At 58.4% G+C, this 19,294-nt stretch overlaps 1 protein-coding gene across 1 annotated transcript in view; it reads right to left on the bottom strand.

Moving 5' to 3' along the window:
* Positions 1 to 6,444: 6,444 nt before the first annotated feature.
* Positions 6,445 to 19,294, bottom strand: part of KCNK3 (potassium two pore domain channel subfamily K member 3) — a 35,797-nt gene continuing 22,947 nt past the window's right edge. Inside the window, exon 2 of the mRNA XM_028516430.2 lies at positions 6,445 to 8,071. Coding sequence (XP_028372231.1) covers positions 7,125 to 8,071 — 947 coding nt within the window. The 3' untranslated portion in view covers positions 6,445 to 7,124. The remainder of the gene's footprint in view (positions 8,072 to 19,294) is intronic.

Here is a 19,294-nt window from a genome sequence, read left to right as displayed (position 1 = left end):
TCTTCCAGAGAAGGCAACCAGGCTGGTGGGGGTGGGGTTAGGGGGTGGGTCTAGATGCACCATCTGGAGGGGTGGGGTGTTTAGCCTGGAGAAGTGAACTGTCACAAGAGAATAGGGCACCTGACTTGGAGAAGACTGGGAAGCCCCTGCCCATGAGGGGTGCCACCCTGAATCCACGACGGAGGGAGTTATTTCACGTGGCCCCAGTGGGCATGGCCGGAGCTGGAAGCAGTTCTCGTCTCTCGAGAAGGAAGACACTTATGGCTAGTAGAGCTGCCCCTCAGTGAACGAAGGGGCCGCCTCAGGGAGTGGGGGTCCTCGAATAGAGGCTATAGGACCTGTTAGGGGAGCTGCGGAGGCGATCCTTGCTCTGAGTGGGGGGCGGGGGCACTGAGCTAGATGCATGCCAGGCAGGGATCTGCAAGGAAAAGTGCCTGAGCATTGGAGTCAGAGGGTCCTGGGTGGGGCCTTGCCACTTGATAGCTGTGTGACCTTGGGCAAGTCACTTAACCTCTCTGAGTCTCGACTTCCTCATCTACCAAAATGAGGGCGACTGCCTGTCTCGCAGGGTGGTTGTGAGATTTATTAAGTCTATGGGCACATAGTAGGTGCCCAGTAATGATGGAGCCTTAGTGCTCTGGCATTTCCCTTGGGAGAAAAGCTGGCAGTAGTTCCAAAGCAGCCCCCGGCAGCCAGCAGTTTCCAGAGGGCCTTTTCTGGCCTGGCACGAGGGCAGAAGGAGAGTTTTTACCCTGGAGGTGAGGGCAGGGCACACAACAGCAGTGGCCCCTGGACCGTGCGAACCGGAAGGATGGTGCTGCTCAGAGCCCAGGGCTGGGGCCGGGACAAGCCCAGGAGTGCGGGCCTTCTTCCTGCCGCCCTGCTCCAGCGGCCGGACCAGGCTATTTTGAGGTCAGGGAGACCCTGGTCACGTGCTCCCTCTTCAGGGAACAAGAACCGGGCGAGCGTGTTGATCAGGGCACTTGGCCTGGGTCAAAGGTGTGACCTTTTCCCCAGGGAGGGCCAAGGTCAGGGATTGTTAGCTGGACATTCTGCTGCCCTTGGTTCAAAGGCCAGGACTCTGTGCAATGCTGGACAGAGGCACGTGGCGGAGTGGGCAACGTGTTTATAATTCCTTGTCTTCTTTCGCTGATGGGTTCTGCCAACCGCGCCTGCCTGGGGGCTCCCCAACCCAGGGGATCCAGTTCGTCAAGCTGTGTGGGACCCTCGCTGGGCTGTGCTGCCAAGGAAATGCCTGGTGGTCTAGTCAACACTCAGAAGCAGAGGGGACTGTGGGACAGACCCTCCGGACCCTGGGTCTGTCTGAGCTTCAGTGCTCTTGGCTGCAAAGTCGGTGTGTTCATCCTTGCCGAAGTCACAGACTCATCCAGGGACTACATGGGAGACCAAAGTGAGAGAGCTTTGGAAACGGAAAACGCGGTTCATGTGGATTCTTGGGCAGTTCATGACCAGAGAAGATTGTGGAGGTCAATTCTACCGCAGCCCCTGCCCTAGGGGGGCCAGCGCCACCCCCAAGGCCCCCTCCCCTGCAGCTGGGAGGCTGGTGGGTGGAGATGCGAGTATCTCAATGTTTGTCTGGACCTAGATGTGGGAAATTTCCAGCATGAGAATGACTCAACTGCAGAGATTAGCAGCTTTCTTCTGAAATCAGAGTCAGAGAGGCCTGGGCCCTCGCTCTGCACGCTGGTGGGGGTCGGGGGGAGGGGAGGGTGGAAAGTTAGGCCGTCTGGGTACTAATCCTGGCTACACCATTATCTTGGTTTGTGACCTTGAGCATTTCACTTCCTCTCTGTAAACAAAACTCCCTGCCTTTGGAAAAGAGGAGCTGGGCCAGGGGCCTAGAGAAGAGAGAGAGAGAGAGAGAGAGAGTGTGTGTGTGTGTGTGTGTGTGTGTTGGTGTGTGTCTTCGCAGCCTTCAACAGAGGTGGGGGCAGTGCCTGAGGCTGTAGCTCCAGCACCGCTGTCGCCTGGGCAAGAGAAGGGGACCATGTCCATCGCAGCCTGGGCTCTTCAGGGGCCCCTCGGAACATGGAGTCTAACTGGCTTTGGGAGTCAGGGGGTGGGCATCAGCTTCTCAGGCGATAGTGAGCTATGCCCCGGGGAGGGGCAACTAATGGCCAACGGGGCAGCCACTCTTCCCTCCGGCAATCTGTCTGTCCTGAAGAAGTCCTTCGCTGGCTTCCTGGGATGAGCTGTGGGAGGCTGTCGGGCTTGGGGCTAACTCGGAGCCTATCGAAAGAGCTGGATCCTAGGTCCTAGGTGTGGCGGGCGGGGATCTGGGTGGGACAGGATTTCTTACCTCCGTTGGAATCTGCCACCTTTGACATTTTAGGTGACATCTGAGGTGACAGCCTCCCCTCTCACCACGGTTCTGCACAAGAAATGACATGTCCCACAACAGCTCTGCGACTTCTGGCAAACCTTTGCTGAAGACTCGGGCCAGCCTGGGGACAGGACACAGGGAGCTGGGTGACCGCGAATGCTTCCCAGCCACTGCGCCTGGGCTCAACCCCCCGTTCTGTCACAGCCCACTCACTGTCCGACCCCAGCTCTGAGCCTTGGCTGCAGCTGACACGTGATGGAGAATAAAATATGCGTTTGGTAATATCACGGCCTTCAGTTATAGAAAGGCTTATAAACAGAACCCTTTTTAGAATTTGTGAAGGGGGAGGACCGGCCTTCTCTCTTCATCAGACGAAGAGACTTCGATAGACCAGCATTCCCCCAAGCACGCTCAGGGGAGTGTAGGATGGGAAGAGATACCACAGACACAGAGGGGCTGGGGTTGGGCATGGGTGGGGCAAGGCTGGGGTCAGCAGCCATGTTCGCTGCCTCACTTTTCAGAACCTTTCTACGCTCAGATGCCTTGTGACGTTCTGTGCGTGAGTGATGTGCACAGCGTTCCCCCAGCTTCCTTTGACCCAGGAGCCCTCTCCCACGAGGTGTACGGTGGGACATGTTTGGGGACGAGCTGCTGGTGCAGGCCTCTTCCTCTCTGGGCTCCCAGGAAGCTTCTGTCTCCATCATGGACACTCACACAGAGTAACCGTATCAGCCAGGATCTTGGTATATTGATGCCCGCCCCCACTCTGCTTTTGGCATTGCTGTACACATAATTTTTAGTGCAGAATGCCTCAGATGCTCTGTGGAAGTGAGGAGGGCAGGCTGGCATCACCTGGAGACAAAGAGCCCACGCTAGGACCAGGGGCAATTCTGAGCCCTTGGGAGCCGTGGGCGGGGTCTGGCGTGCAAATCGCTGCTGCCACGAATCTGATCACCCCTGGGAAGACTGCGATGAATGAACGCCGCCCTTCCGGGATTCCTTTGAGCTTTGGTTATTTTGTCTTGGGCGAGGAAGAAAGGATGGCAAGCGTCAGCATGTTTGTGTCCTGCAGAAACTGTTTAAGAAAGTAAAAGCAACCTTGTACTGGTCACTGCTGACCTCAGAAATGACATTTCTGCTGCCGTGGCACTAAGAGAGACAGAGGCAGCTCATTGGGCCGTGGGCAGGAAGCCCAGGCTTTAGATGAGGTGGTCTTAGGTGCAGGTGAGCCAATGGGAGCTGAGGCCACGGGCCAATGAGGACTCTGCCCCAGGAGCCTGCCTGCAGCTGCAGGGAGCAGCCGGGAGCACTGTCACACCGTGTCCCGCCTCCTGGGGTGGGGTGGGGGCAGTGGTGGTGCAGGTGCCACTGCTTCTTTCTTTGATCCCTGAATCCCCAATAAATAGTGCTTGCTCTCTCTCTTTTCTCTCTCAGTTGACTTATGTGGGTAGGTGGGAAGACTAGGAGAAAGCGCCCCTACCCCCACCCCCTTTATTTCTCAAGTGTATTTCATTCTGCAGGGAGCAAACCATTAGTGGGGAGAGAAATAAATTTAGTAGGTCGTGACCAGCATTCTATAGCCTGAACTAGAACAGAATGTGGTAGAATGCCTTGCCTGTAGGGGGGGTTAGGCATTGCTCCAAAAGGAGAGGTAGGTGGGTGCTGGGTTGCAGTATAAAAGGCGTTACTCTGGGTGGCGCTCAGCGACATCTCGAAGCCACTGGCTAGCTGATTCCAGGGGCTGGCAGCAGCGGGTCGGGGGGCATCTGCCGTCCGGGCCTGCCCTGGGCTCCAAAGAGAGGTGCTTGTGATGTGCGCCCCTTTGAAAGGGGCATTTTGTGTGTGTGTGTATCAATCACGTCACCGAGCCCGGAAGGCCCTGCTGGAAGGAAAGGGCCTTCCCACTCCTGGCTGTCACCGTCAGCTGGAGGGTGTCCAGTCAGACTCTGCAGGCCGTTAGAGAAGGGGGGGCACTGGACTTGGCACCCCCAATTCTGGCTCCAATCCTGGGCCTGCCGCTCACTGCTGTGCAACCCAGGGAGAGTGACTTACCCTTTCTGGGCTTCAGTTCACTCATGTACAAGGGGAGACCTGGACCAGGTGATTGTTTTTCTAAGGTTTTGTTTTGTTCATACAGTTGTTCCAGGGCGACACAGAAAATCTGGGTCTTGAAGGAAATCACAGAAAGGAAGCCAGCACTGCCCCCCAGGCTGCTCCCCAAGGAGAGGCCTCTGGCAGCAAAGGTCTAGCTGGCCCACAATACATCAGCTAGGTGTGTCTGCAGACCCTGGCGAGTGTGTAGCGGTGGGGGTGGGGCCGCGGATGGCCGCTCCCTGGCATCGCTCAGGGTCTGCGGCGACAGAGGCAGCTGAGTCGGAGCCTGGTCTCCATGGACAGCATTTATTAGGCGCCATTCTCAGTGTGAAGACAGATAGGCAGGAGGGGCTAAAAGGAGGCCGTGGCAGCCGCAGCCTTTGGGGTCCAGGGGCTGCCCGGGGTGGGGGTGTGGGCGTGGGGGCATGTCACCCACACGTATTGCATATTCTGTGGCAGTGTGCCCAGGCATAAGGCATCGGGGAAGCAGAAAGGCTGCCTGCAGCGGGAGGGGCGGGGGGGAAGCGACACTGGCCTTCCAGGTCCCTGGGAGAGACCCAGCCGGAGGCCAGAGACCGGAGACCGAGCAGTCTGCCCGCTCAGCCAGGGCCGGTCAGCCTCCTTCCCCACCAGCTCCCTGCGACTTTGGTTGTGGCTCCCTCGGGACTGACAGGACGGGACCCCTCGAGGGCAGGGTCACACACAGGACAGAGGCAGCCAGCACTGCTCCCCACTCCGGCACAGACACAGAGGGCACCCCCGGCTCCTGGGCCCTGCTCTCCTCGGCACGTGGGCAGCCAGCTCCTCCACACTGAGACAGGACTCACACACAGGCCGGGCCCGACTTCTTCCCTCCCAGGGTTCCCAGAGGCTGAGCACGTGGCCGGGGCTGGACTGAGGCTGAGCGCCCTGTGGGCCCCTGCTCCAGCCTTCCTCAGTGCCAGGGGTGGCCTTGCTTAGCTGTGCTAAGGAGCTGACATGGGAAGAGCACGAGGGCAGTACCGAGGGGGGAGAAGCCCCTCAGCCAACCTCTGATGCTATCCCGAGTCACGGTACCAGCTCCAGCCGTGCGGCCCCATCCGCTGCTCTCCGTCTGGGCTTCTGGGTTGCAGGTGGGGTAGGCAGTGGGCACACCAACCCCAAGTCCCCCAGCTGGGAGGAGCATTCGTTGCTGCAGCCTTAGCTTATCTCTAGCCCCTTGGGACACAGGCACCAACACTGGCCGTGGGGTCAGGGATAAGGTCCCCGTAGGACATGCCATGCTAGTCCTCTAGGCCACTCTGTCCAACTCCCAAGCTTTTGGAGCCCCAGCTTCCGGCCTTTTCTCCGTCAGACCCCGCTGCGCTTGCTTTGGTCCCACGGCCCCCCTAGTTGTAAGCAGGCAGTCTAACTCAGGGGTCCGGCCCTGCCTGAGGGGGCCATTCAGAGCCCTGCCTCCTAGCCACTCAGCAGAGGCTGAGTCCCGCCCCCCCCCCCCCCCCGCTCCCCGGGCTCAGTCCTGGGATCTGGGCCCATTTTAGGCCCCAGGTGCCCACACAACGCCAGTGCACAGGGCAGGGGCTTTGCTTTCACTCGAGGGCAGAGCAGCCAAAGGAACGAGCACTCAGCCCGGCAGCAAGCAGCCTGGGTTCTCGTTCCCCTTTGCCGTTTGCTGTCTGCGTCACCCCCTGGGCAGGTCCCCAAGCCTGTCTGGGTGTCCCTGTCATCTGTAAGGGGGCTTGAGAACTCCTGCCCTGGTGACCTCACTGGAGTGCTGTGGGGCTCAGACAACGAGTAGTCAGGGTAAGGTTTCCAGAGGCTCAAACTGACTCCAAAACTTACTATGTCCGCGTTGGTGACGGTGAGCGGTGGCCAGGACGGCAAGCAGAGACCTGTTTGATCCAAGGGGAGGGTCTGGCAGGCTGGGCTCCACCCGCCCCCTCTGAGAATCTGACGGAAGGCCACTTAGTTCTCACCTGCCGCGGGACCACCCCGCAGACAGAGGGCTGCTGCCTCTGCCCTCCCTCCGCTGCCCCTCCTGTGGCTGCCTGCCCTTGCTTCTGTCCGCCTGCCCTCTGGGGTCTAGCTTTAGGGGCTGCTGGGCTTCCGCTGTCTCCATAACTGCAAAGCCATGCAAAACAACACAGAAGGTCGTGGGAGCTTGGGAGACACAGCGGGGGTGGGGCGGGATGAGGCAGGGCAGTGGACTGAGGGGGGTGACCTAGACAAAGACACCCTGGCCTTGAGAGCCAAGGGAGGGTGGGAGACCTGGCAGGAGAGAGGTATAAATAGAGATGCAAACCGACGAGGAACACACACGAAGTCCCCTCTGGACAGAGGAGGTGGGGGTGGGGTTGTCTGGGTACCAGCAGGGCCTCTGAGAACCGGGGAGCTCCTTAGATTTCTAAAGGGATGGGAGGCTCCCAGCTTCTGCTTTCCCCTCCCTTCCCCCCAAGTTTCACATTTCTCGGAATTTGCAGGGCACAGATAGGGGCTCCAGGGGTCCTCAGAGCCCCAGCTCCTGCTGGCTGGTGCGAGCAGGCACAGTCGGAGATGGGTGGGGGAGATGGGGAGGGTGGTGAGGGATGTGTAGGTGGCCCGCGGGCTGAAGGCGGCTGGGGTGGCCCCCTCGCCGACCCCTGCTGCTCCTCCGGGCAGGAACCCCGCCCAGCCCGCGCTCCCAAATGCTCCAGGCCCCGCGGGACGTTCACACGGAGCTCCTGCGCTTCATGAGGCCGCGGAAGGTGGACAGGCTGTGCAGGCCTGTGGACACGGAGCTGATGGCAGAGCGCTGCGCCCCGCTGCACAGGCAACGGTGCGAGGGCGTGTCGCTGTAGCGGCCGCCCCCTCCCGGCGACGAGTGGCTCTGCTCGACGCACGTGTCGGACGTGGAGAGGTCCCGCGGGATGATCATGGGGATGGAGTACTGCAGCTTCTCGCGGCTCTTGTACCAGAGGCACGAGCACATGGACTGGAAGTGCAGCACCTCGGCGTAGACGTTTCGGAAGCCGCCGCCGCCCCCGCCGCCCCCACCACCGCCTACCGCGGCCGTAGAGGAGGCGGTGTCGGTGGTGTGCGCGCTGCCATCCGCGCCCAAACCGCCGCTGCCGCTGCCGCCGCTGCCGCCGGCCTGCCCGTTGCGCGTGAGCAGTGCGCGGTGCTCGGCGTCGCGCTTCTCGTCCTCGGCGTTCATGGTCATGAAGCGCAGCACCACGAGGTTGAGGAAGGCGCCGATGACCGTGAGGCCCGTGAGGATGTAGACGAAGCTGAAGGCCACGTACTGCGGCTGCGTCTGCAGCGCCTGGTCCTTCTGCAGCGCCACGTAGTCTCCGAAGCCGATGGTGGTGAGCGTGATGAAGCAGTAGTAGTAGGCCTGGAAGAAGGTCCAGTGCTCGTAGTAGGAGAAGGCGGCGGCGCCGATGCACAGCGTGCTGATGCACGAGAAGAAGCCGATGAGCACCATGTTGGCCATGGACACGTCGGCGCGCCGCATGCCCAGTCCCCTCTTGGCGCGGTGCAGCAGGTACTTCACGAAGGTGTTGATGCGCTCGCCCAGGCTCTGGAACATGACCAGCGTGAGCGGGATGCCCAGCAGTGCGTAGAACATGCAGAACACCTTGCCGCCATCGGTGCTGGGTGCTGCGTGGCCGTAGCCTGGGGGAGAGCAGTGGGAGAGGAGAGAAAGCAAGAGTTATGGCGCTGCCCTTCCAGAAACCCTGCCCTGCCTGTCTTCTCTGCCCTGTACCTCCCCCACCCGGCGGAGCCTGGCCTCTCCTTCCTTCTAGCCAAAGAGAGGACAACACATAGTTGCGGGCATATACTGTGCTAGCTGCTTGCTGGTGCTTTTCGATGACTCTTGTGTCGACTCCATAGAGTTGGTGGAAGGTCACACTGTTTGGAAGCAGAGCAACCAGGGTTTGACCTGCTTGGTTTCAAAGACCTGACCTGTTTTTTTCTGCCTGGAGGAGGAGCTGACCTGGGGGCTGTTGGGAACTTCACCCAGAGGCGGGGGTGGTGTGCAGGGCGCTGGCAAGTCGGTGGGGAGATCTGGGCTCTAGCTGGTGCCTGTGGGCTTTGCTCCCGTTCCTTGTCCTCTCTGGGCCTCAGTTTCCTTGGCTCTTAAGAGGGGAAGTTTGTACTGAATAGCTCTCCACATCCTGTGATTCAGTGTGGAGGGAGGGAAACTGAGGCCTGGATGGCTCCCTGATGACTTCCCTTGGAGACACGCCCCTCCCCCAATATCCCGGAGGCAGCTGGCCCCCCAGAACCCAAGAAGGAGAAAGGAGACAGTGCCTTCTCCTCACTCATCCCCAGCTGGATGAGTCAGCGCTCCAGCGTCCTCACCGGCCCCCAGCCTGGGTCTCAGGGCCACTCTCTGTGCCTGGCCCCAAAGCAGGGTTTATCCTTGTGGGGGGAGTGTCATTGTCCCCATCCAAACAGGAGCCCTGGGTGTCCTTGCAGATGTTACTGTCACTAGCAGAGACCCCTTGTCTCTACCAACTCTTGTCCCCACCGACCCCATCGGCCCCACCGGCCCCCACAGAGCCCAGGAGCCGGGCAGAGGCAGTGCCCCCCCGAACCCAACATCAGATGGCCTTCAGTCTCAAGCTCTGCCTGGAGCCCAGGAGGGGAAAGGACCCTGGGTGGGAACCCGGAAGACCCGGGCACACGTTCTGACCCTGTCCCCAATGGCTGTGTGACCTTAGGCTGTTACTCCCCACTCTCTGAGCGCATCCCCTCATTTGTCAAATGGAGACAACTGGTCCTGGTCTTCTTCCTGCTTTGGGCTGTTAAGATATTTATTACTTGTATTAATGGGATTATTATAATAAAATAATGCTGGCAGCCGTTCCGATTTTTCCCCCTTTCTAAGCCTGCTCAAAACTTAACCAAATGCTGCTTCTTCCATGCAGTCGTTCTGGATTCTTCCCAGCTGGCAGCGATCGCTGCTTGGAGTGGCACCGAACGTTCAGCTTTGGGCTCCAGGCCAGTACTACCCCCCCAACCCACCGCTCTGCCCCCAGGGCCAGGGCCACCAGCCACACACAGACAGTGGGACACGAGCTTAGGGCGGTAGGGTGGGCACTGCTGGTTCCCGCCGTGTTCCTTTCCAGTCCATGCCCAGGGGATGTGCCCAAAACACGTCTGATGCAGCAGGGCAGGGTGCTGTGCGCTTTGGTGTCTGATCTGCATTCAGATCTTCACTCTGTCATGGACTCTGTGTGTGTGTGTGTGTGTGTTTAAACCTCTCCAAGCCTTCGTTTCCACATCTGTAAAATGGGGCTAAGAGCAGCACCTGCCTCACAGGACCTTTGGGGAGAAATAGTGAGATAACGGATTTAGTACATGTAGCCTGGGGCCTGGTACATACAAAATGCCCAGTAACAGCTTATTCTGACGCGTAATGGGTGAAGACCCAGATCGCTCTCACGTTGCCAAGAGAGCGCTTGGGCTGGGGGTCAGCTCAGTGCCAGGAAAGCGGGCATCTCTGTCAGCCCAAGGCCATTGGAGTCTTAAAGCCCAGGAAGGTCTGGGGACAGCTGCTGGGGTATGCAAGGCTGTGGGCTACTCTGAGAATGGGCTGTCCCGTCTTCCTAACCCCAGCATCGAGCTGGCGACTGTGTCACCCCTTGCCAGGGGCCTGGACAGCTGAGCTGCTGAGCCACCATGCCTGCCCGTCCACGTCTCAGCAGAGTGAGAACAGATTGTGCCCGCCAGCTCAGCCATGGCAGCCAGATCACAACTCACCTCGACAGCTGGGCAGGCCCGGAGCCAGAGCTGCTTCTCATCCCGTCCTTCCCTGTCCCCCAGGCCAGCACACTGCGCAGGGTGTCGGGGAGGGCCTGGCGCTGTGTGGTGGGGCTGGATAGGGACTGGGCAGCACGGGCTCAGTCCCAGCCTGACCACATGCTGGTTGTGTGACCTTGGGCAAATCCATCCCCCTCGCTGGACCACTCTTACCTTTGTGCACTCTGGGGGGTGAGGGGAGGTGCTGAGCTACAGCTGCGAATCCCTGCCCTGGCCGCCTGGCAGAGCAGGCTTCAGGGGGAGAGGAGAGACTGCATGTGAAAGGACTCTGGAGTCGGTGGGGTTTCTGACAGAAGCAGCAGTGGGGGGACCTCACGGGGAAGCTGGCCTGAGAGTGCAGTCCCGGGGGTGGGGGAGTCTCTGTGGGGCCAGGCAGCCACATCCCACCGTCAGGGCAAAGGACCCCTCTGGCCATCACCACCACCACGCCCCGTGTTTGTTCATAGGCCGTGACTTCACCCGGCCCAGCATCCTTTAGGAAGACCCGGTGTGCACCCACCTGGCGGCCTTGCTGCCCACAAAGCCCCCCAGCTTCAGGGGCACTCTCCCCGACCTGAACACAGCCCACGTCCCAGCAGACAGGATGGCCGCCTTCTTCCCCGGCGCGGTCCTCGCAGTGCCCTCCTCCCCGCCCCTGCCTGCCCGGGTCCCGAGTGCCTCCATGCTTTCCCTGCCTCCCAGCCAGAAGGGCCCGCCGCCTGCTGAATGTCACGATTTTCAAAGCAAGCCATGCATCCAGGCTCAACTGAAGGCTCCGCTCAGGCCAGAGCCTCACGCCTCACTGCGCCACTCTCCTGGGCAGGGTGGCCCCAGCCTGGGTGTGCCTTACCCTTGGGGTGCTCCCCGGGCCCACCCTCATTTCCTACCACAGGCTGAGGCTTAAGGTCTTATCCTTCAGGTCCATTTTTAACTTTAATTCTCAAGAACGTCCCACTACGAGGTTATTATTATAACCCACTCCATTTGCTAGTAGGAGTGATAAAGGCTGGAGAGGGCTTGCGTGTTGGCCAAGGTCTCTAGGACTTTCTGACTCATCACTCATTTCGATGCTTCAGAGCCAATTCATCGCCCAGGAAGGTGACTAGGGTGGGAAATGGGGGCCCCAAGAGGGGAGCCCTCCACTTGGGGCCCCGTCACTGGGCACGGCTCCGAGCTGGGCAGGGCAGGAGTGGCAACAGCAGCACCACGCCCAGGGACTCAGACGCTGCTCCAAGCATCGGGCCCAGGGTCAGCACACCCCTGCCCCTTCACCTCTTCCTCTGTCGCTAGGCGAAAGGACAAGGGAGCTGCGAGGGCCTGCTTACGTGGGCGCTGCGCTTGGAGGGGAGCCCGCTGGGGTGGAGCCCTTCCCAGGGGACCCTGGAAGGTCTGGGAAGTGACTGGGAGTTTGGTAAGGCCTGTCTGCCTGCCAGCCGGCCCGTTGCCTGCCTGGTCGATGCCCATGCCGGGCTTGGGCTTACGAGGGAGAGCGGGGCAAAAGGTAGCTGCCGTCTTCTCCCTCCTGTTCAGCCCTGCATCTCCCGGTGAGGGGTTCCATCTGTCCTCGTGTGTCACTGGTACACACAGAGGCTGCCATCTGGAGACCCTCCTTCACACTATCCAAGGGACTGACCAGCCAGAACTCTTGCCCAGACTCTAGCTGCCACCTCTCAGAGCGCTGACCAGGGCTGTCCCCACCTCCCCAGCCCCAGCCACCCTGCCCAAATCCTCCAGCAACTTAAAGGTTCTACAGGCCAGAGAGGCCCTTAGGTCTATGGCTCAGTCCTTATATCGTGTAGACGGGGAAATAGAGGCCCAGAGAGGGAAAGTGACCTGCTTAAGGTCACACAGCTAGTGAATGGCAGAGCCAGGACTATAACCCAGGGTAGTGAGTCCTGAACTCAATGCTCTGTCCTCTGGCCTCTGGCTCTGCATGACCAGGGCTGCCCTGTTCATTCCGCCATGGCCCAGCAGTCCCTGAGAGGGAGCGGCTCAGCTAGGAGGGGCTCCTGCGACCCAGCTGGAGGCGTGCACTTCCCTGAGGAAGCCAGGTGCTGGACATAAATATTCCTTATGAACATCTGGGGGCAGGAGGAAAAGCAAGAAGTGACATGGGTGTCCCTGGGCCCCAGTTCTCCCACTTTCCTCCCGGCGTCACCAAGGAGCTCAGAAACCGGCCGGAGCTCTGCCTTCTAGGGAGATGTAGAAGGCTGGGGGCCCGGCCATGCCTCCTGGTGGGCTTTCTCTCCCTGAAGCCCGTTTCCTTCTAGTCAAAGTACAAGTGACCAGTCTGAGCCTTGGTGATGGCCTTGGCTGGACAGAGCTCAGCTGCCTGCTCCCCACTGACCTCAGATGCCCACTCCCCATTGACTCATGTGCCCGCCAGCCTGCGTGGCTGAGCTCGTGCCACAAAGCCAGAAGGTTGGCCACAGCCTTGGGCGGGGAGAGAGCATGGGGCCAGGAGGCAGGAGGTGGGGGAGGGGCGGGGTTCTGACTTGACCCTGACCGTAACTAGCTTTGTGCCTTGGGCAAGGCCTTTCCCTTCTCTGGCCTCAATTTTCCTCCCCTGTGACGTGGGAGGACAGGGCAAGAGAAAAGATTCCCACCTTTCTTCCTTGCAATGGGTCCCTTTTATTATTATTTCCTGTTCACCCATATAAAGCCTCAATTTTGAAAGATTTGATCTGTGAAGTACCGTGTGTTGATCAGGGCAGCGTAGCTGCTACATTGAACAGGCACCAAATAAATAACTTGGACAGCAATAACTAATTATTTTCCCATCAAAATCAATTAAGAACACGTCCGCCAATCACCTTTGATTAGCACCTTTGGTTTTATGAGAGTGAATCAAGGTATTATGACGCTTTTGAAATACTGAAAACAGGTGTTTCTATTTTCTGCAGGGGATCTGGGCAGATCAGTGCCGTAGATGCGAGTCCAGCCTTTGGGCCGAACAGCTCTCCGCTCCGGCCGAGGTGCCTCAGCTACGGCCTCCTCTCCCTCGTCCGTGGGACGGGAACTCCACCTCGCGGGGTTGCCGTGGGGATTGGGCACGTTGGCAGACTTAAAATGCTTAGGGACTCGGGATCAATAAATATGAATCATTAATATGAGTATTTTGATGGACTTTTCAGTTCGTTTCAGCATCCTCATTCCACGATAGTGTTTTTCCTAAAGCGAATTTCCTGGAAGACCGGTTTCACGGACAGTTAGTAACTGTCAGGTGAGAAAAGAGTTGCTCGGTTAAGTGAAATCGGAGGAAGGCTGAATTCAACAGCATCTATTGTCGTGTCATCTGTGTCGGCTTTATCAGAGCCACACACCTGTTGAAATATGCGAGGTCAGTCCAAGTTGGGAGAAAAGGCTACATTTCCCCACTTGTTTGACCTTCCCACACTCTCCTCACAATGCACGTTGCTGGACAAGGGTTCCCCAGAGCACAGTTTGGGGAACTCTCCTCCGTGGCATCAAGAGCTCTAAGCCCTTCCAGGACCTGAGATTCTCTGATGTCCCGTCTCTGGCTGGCTCAGCCCGTCTGTAGATCAGGGGCACGTGGCCTGGGCAGTGCCTGGCTGCAGCTGTTTCCCGGCTCCCTGCAGACCTAGTTATCTAGTGTAAATACGGGCACTGGCCGGCTAATGTTTGCCCGAAGGGAAGATGGAAGAGGGACCTGTGGCTTGAGGTCCCCAAAGACTGTGAACTCTGGGCCGAGCTGGGCTGATGCAAAGCTGGACACGGGGAAGGGGCATGACTGGAGGGTGCTGCTTGGGCCTGGGGCCTGGCCAGAGAGGACTGGGGGTGGAAGGAGGCAGAGGCAGCTCCAGGGGACTGGTTGTAAGACACAGCTGCCCCAGAGAGGAGCCGGGCTCTCCCTGAGCTGGAGCGGCACCTCAGAAAGGCCCACCAAGGGCCCTGCCTCCTCAGGGGCCTGAGGCACGGACAGGGAGCTGCCCCCTTGCTCTGGAGACGGCAGCAGGAAGTAGGATGGGGGCTCCAAGGAGCCTCAGGGGTGCGGTCAAGGAGACCAGGCAGAAGGCAGAGATGCCCAGGCCCTCAGGAGGGACGGAGGGGGCTGTCCTGCTTGGTGCAGTGGGGAGAAGTACGAGCCTTCTCCCTCCTCTAGAGTCCAGTGCAGACACCTCCTTTTCTAAGAACATTCCTTTCCAGAGCTGGAGGGGCCCGTCTGCCCGCCCTCAAATGCCTGGAACCTGTGCACTCAGGTTTGCAGATGAGTCCGGCAGAGCTTGAGCTCCTGGAGGGCCAGCGAGTCCCCTCAGTGTCCTGCACAAGGCCTGCTGGGAGCAGCGGCTCAGCCAGACAGCCCCAAAGTCTGGCCTGTGGACGGGAGAAACCTCCCCTTAGACACCAGCAGGGGGCGGGGCGGTGGCCTTGGCAGAGGGCCTTCGGTGACTCATATCTCCTGCCCTCCCTGTGGCCCCCGGGCCCTTGCAAAAGGGGATCAGCTTCAGGGCCCCAGAAGGAATCCCCCCTGCCCGGGGCCTGGCCGAGGCCTGTGCTAGGCCTGGGAAACCACCGGGGCCTCAAGGACCTGGGCTCAGGGGAGGGACCAGTGTGCAGAACTGGGTCTGGAGTTTGTCCCCTCCAGGCCAGAGTTCCTGGGAAGGACAGCTCTGGAGCACAGCACCCTCCCTCCCTCCACCCTGCCCCTTTCTAAGGCCTCTCTTCCCATCTCCCCCACTACTCTTGCAGCTCTTCTCCCCACTCCCCACCAGCGAGTTCTCTCTTGTGCCTGCTTTCCTCCCGGACTTTGCAGTGCAGGCCCACGGCTCTCTCGTCTCTCTCTCCTTGAGCTCGCTACCATCCACAGGTGCTTCTATTACTCCGATTCAGGGTCGCCTGGTATGGAACGGCCTTCATCACTCCCATCCCCCACCCTCCCCAGACCCACAGGATTAGGGGGAGTGGAGGGGGAGGGTGCTGGTGTCATGGAAAATCCCTGCGGCAGCCAAGGTCAGTGTTTGTAGACACAGCCTGGCCTGGAGCCAGGCCCGCCTCCCCGGCCAGCTCCCTCTGGCCTGTCCCAGAGGATGGCTTTGCACAAGGGGCCCTTCAGGGGCACCCTGGGGCTGCTCTGGGTGCCTGAGGCCAGGGACTGCAGGGGCAATCAGTTCCGGAGTGTGTTCAACTCACTCATTTTATAGATGGGTAAACTAAGGCCCAGAAGTGGGCAGGGAGCAGCTCTAGGTCAAGGTGAGTCCGTGAGGGAGCCAAGACTGGAACCCAGGGCCCTCTGTCCCAGCTCAGCCCTCCCTGCAGAGGGGGCGTCCTAAAGTCTGTTCTGGTGGGCCAAGGAACGGTGGAGGCTTCCAGTAAATCAGGGGCTGGACTCACACCTCCTGCCCTCCCTGTGGCCCCCTGGTGACGGGGCCAGATTAAGTAAGTAGGCCCAGAGGATCAAACCATGGTCCTTGATCTCAAAACACTTCCTGTCTGAAAGCGAATCAAATGAAATAGCTCAGTGGAAGCACTTTGAAAGCATCCCAGACAAAGAAGAGGTTATGATGACACAAATGATGTAAACGCATGGCAACAGTGGGAAATGTTTTCGGAAGAACTTAAGACAGGGGCTGAAGGAGGGCTAGAGGTGGGGAACTTCAGTTGGTGTATCAGGAAGGGCTTCACGGAGGAGGTGGTCTGGACCCTGAGCTCTGAAGGATGGATGAAAAACGCAGGGTTCTGACAGAGGGAGCGGCTGAAGCAGAGACACAATGCAAGGGAGATAGGTGGAGTGCTGGGGCAGGGGAAATAGACCTTTCTGAGGCTGGCGGGCGCTCTCACATATTGGGGGGGCGGGACAGCGGAGGGGAACGGCACACTCAGGCAGGCGGCTTCACGATACGCCTCGGGGACCTGAGCCATGCGTCCACCCACTGAACCTGTAATGCCGCTTCTAGGGATCTATGCTGGGAAAATAACCAGAGAGCGGAACAAAGATTTATGAACAAGAATATTTATAGCAGCATTTTCATTGTGAAAAATTGTAAACAGTCCTAATGTTCACGATAGGGTTTGGTTAAACATATTAAGGTATATTTATGTGTTGAAATATTGTGCAGCAATTAGAGCGCTGTTCTTGAGGAGTCTCTTAATTACACAGAAAACCACCACAGAATGTTAAATAAAAATGGTAGGATGGAGCCCTTTCTGTACGATGGGATCCCACACTGATTATAGAAATATAAAAAAAGCGTCCGCACACACACACTCAGAAAGAGAAGCTGGAAAGAAATGTACTAAAAAGTTCATAGAGTTCATATCTCTGAAGTATGGGCTCACGATTAATTGGAATTTTCTTGGATATATTTTATGCTTCCTACAGAAACCTACCACTTTTATCAGTGAGAAGTAATGAGTGTGATAAACGGAACAACAGCAGAGAGCCCGGTTTCCCTGAGCAGAAAGCCCCCTGCGCGGTGACGGTTGGTAAGGTGGGCACAGTGGGCTACAGGGGGAAGGGCTTCGAAGAGCAGGTGCAGGAACTCCAGCCTCAGCTTGAGGGCAATGAGGAGTCACTGATGGCTCTGGAGGAGGGGAGGTGCATGTCAAAGAGGCATCGAGGCGAATTTTCCTGGCATCCCTGTGCGGGACTTGGCAGTGGGATATGGGGAGCAGGAGGATGCATCAGGAGGCCTCTGCGAGGTCCATCGTCAAGGACTCAGCAGCGCACTGAGCTCGGGAGGGGAGGGGAGGGAGGAGAGCGCGGACACGCAGTGTGTGAGCTGCTCTCGCATTTGTGGGTTTCAACTGTCACCTCCACGAGGGCAGGGGGTTTTGTCTCTTTCGTTGTTACTCTAGTCCTCGCACCTAGAAGAGTGCTTGGCTGGCACAGAGCTGGCGTTTGACGAATCTATGCTGAGCAAGTAGATTAAGGGGGGGAGGCATCAGGGACGAGCCTGAGGGTGGAAAGGGGTGGAGACAGGGAAGATGGACAGAGCGTGAGAGGCCCGGAGTGGGCAGTGTCGTGGAACAGGGCAGCAACCCAGGTGTCCTGGGCTGGGCACCAACCTGGGGCCCGTGGGGCGTGTTCCAGGCCAGCTGCTGCACCAGGTGGCCACGGCCTAGGCCCGTTGTCTGTCTGCATCCTTATGACCAGCTGGGCAGGACATGTGTGAACACAGAACTTCTAACAGATTGGATCTGGTGGGGTTTTAATTACATGAATCCACCAGGGACAGCCTGGCATTGAGAAAGGAATTCTACGGCGTGATTTAAAGTGGACTCAGCCATCTGCTGAGACGCCAGCCCTCCTCTGCGTGCTTCTCGAAAGGCTGTGCCTGTAACTCTGGCGCCCGGCTGGCCCGAGTCCTACGCTTACACTCTCTGGCTTTGCCTGTTTTGTCCACGGAGGAAAAGCAGGTGCCTGCTGGCATCTCCTTGTCAGCTTTCCCCGAAAGGGGCTGACCTGCCCCCAGCAAGAAGCCCTACTGGGTCATGGGGCACAGTGGCCAGCTCAGGGCTTCCCTCTTGGCTGCACCATGTGTCCTGGAGCCGAGCCTGCCCAGAGGCTGGCTGCCTGAAACCTCACCCTTTGGGCCGTGTCGCAGGGGTGGGGTGGGGCCCAGAGGGGCAAGGGTGAACAGGGTTAAGGAGCACCCAGCCGGGAACTGGAGGCCTGGCTCCCATCCCAGCTCTGCCCCATCTTGCTGTAGTGCAGAAGGTGGAAAACTTTCTTCCGAACAGAACCAGGCAGTAAATAGTTTAGGTTTCATAGTCTGTATGTTAACTACTTAACTGTGTCATTATATGAAGAAAGCAGCCAGTCACACACAAATGAATGGGCGTGGCTATGCTCCAGTAACACTAGTTATAAGAACAGGTCGGAGGCTGAGTTTGGGCCCTAGTTTGCTAAGCCTATGGTGGGGCCTTTGTTAAGGGGCGTCAGCTCCTTGAGCCTCGGTCTTCTTACCCATCAAATGGGAAGTTAGGTTAGAAGGTCATTTCTGTTGAACAGATTGCTAGCTCCCTGTTGGATGCAGTGTGCAACACACAGGCCCCAAGGAGAGAGATGAGTGCGCACCGGGGTCTGGAGCCCCAAACTGCACCTGGAATTGGTGTCCGCACCCCACTGGAGGGCTGCAGCTGCATTTCCACATTTCTGGGCACTGTTCCTGTTTTTTTTTTTCCCCTCCTGATGGGCTTCAACTCCTTCATCAAAGCTCATCTCAAAAGTCACCTCCTCCGTGAAGCCTTCCTTGATCCCACCCACCTAAACAAATGAGCATTCCTGGAGCCCTTGTTCATCACTCACAATGCTCCAAACACTCATCCATTCAACTAATAGACATTTCTGAGTCCTTAATATACACACTGCTGTAAGTTCTGGAATACTAATCATTCCTGTGTTCCACTTCCATAGGGCTTTGCCATTTACAAGCAATTCTGTGCCTTCTATTGTATGAGTTCACACATCCTTCCTATGGAAGAGGTGTTGTTATTGTTATTATCCTATTTTACAGATGTGGAAACTGAGGCTCGGAGACGTAAGAGGTTTTATCTCAGCCCATAATGCTAGAACTGCACTTGAAATTCCAAGGCAGTTCCCGGTTCACTGTGGATGGCTCCCCCAGGACTCCTGCACAGGCACGGATGTCAGAAGACCTGGGACCTGGTTCTAGCTGTGCCACTGTGTCATCACAGGCAAGATCCTGCCCTTCTCTGGGCCTGGAGCCCCTTCTCTGGGACATGAAGAGGCCGGAGGAGATATTCCTGGGGCCTGCAACCTTCTAGGGTTCTGGGCATTCAGAATGGCCATGCGCCCTCATCCACAAACAGTGGAGAAAGCAGGCATCTCAGAGGGACTGTTTGGTACTCAAAGTAATGGCACTGAGCCTTTGGGTACGCAGTAGATCTACAGCTGCTGGGGCCCACGTGTCTCTGCAGAGCTGTCCCAGTTGGCACGGAGCAGACGCTGTGGACGGGGCGGGGGGAGGGGAGGGCCGGAGCTGGGCCGGCCTGGTCAGCGCTGCTCTGAGTAACATGCCCCCAGTGGAAGCAGAGGGGCAGCCGGCGTCGGCTCTTTAGAGACACAAAAGCTTGTCTCTTCCACTCCACTTCTGTACAGCCTCCGAG

Source organism: Phyllostomus discolor, chromosome 6 (genome assembly GCF_004126475.2).
Source record: "Phyllostomus discolor isolate MPI-MPIP mPhyDis1 chromosome 6, mPhyDis1.pri.v3, whole genome shotgun sequence".
Lineage (NCBI taxonomy): Eukaryota > Metazoa > Chordata > Mammalia > Chiroptera > Phyllostomidae > Phyllostomus > Phyllostomus discolor.
Note: the sequence above shows the minus strand (reverse complement) of the source record. Positions and strands in the feature narration are given on the sequence as shown.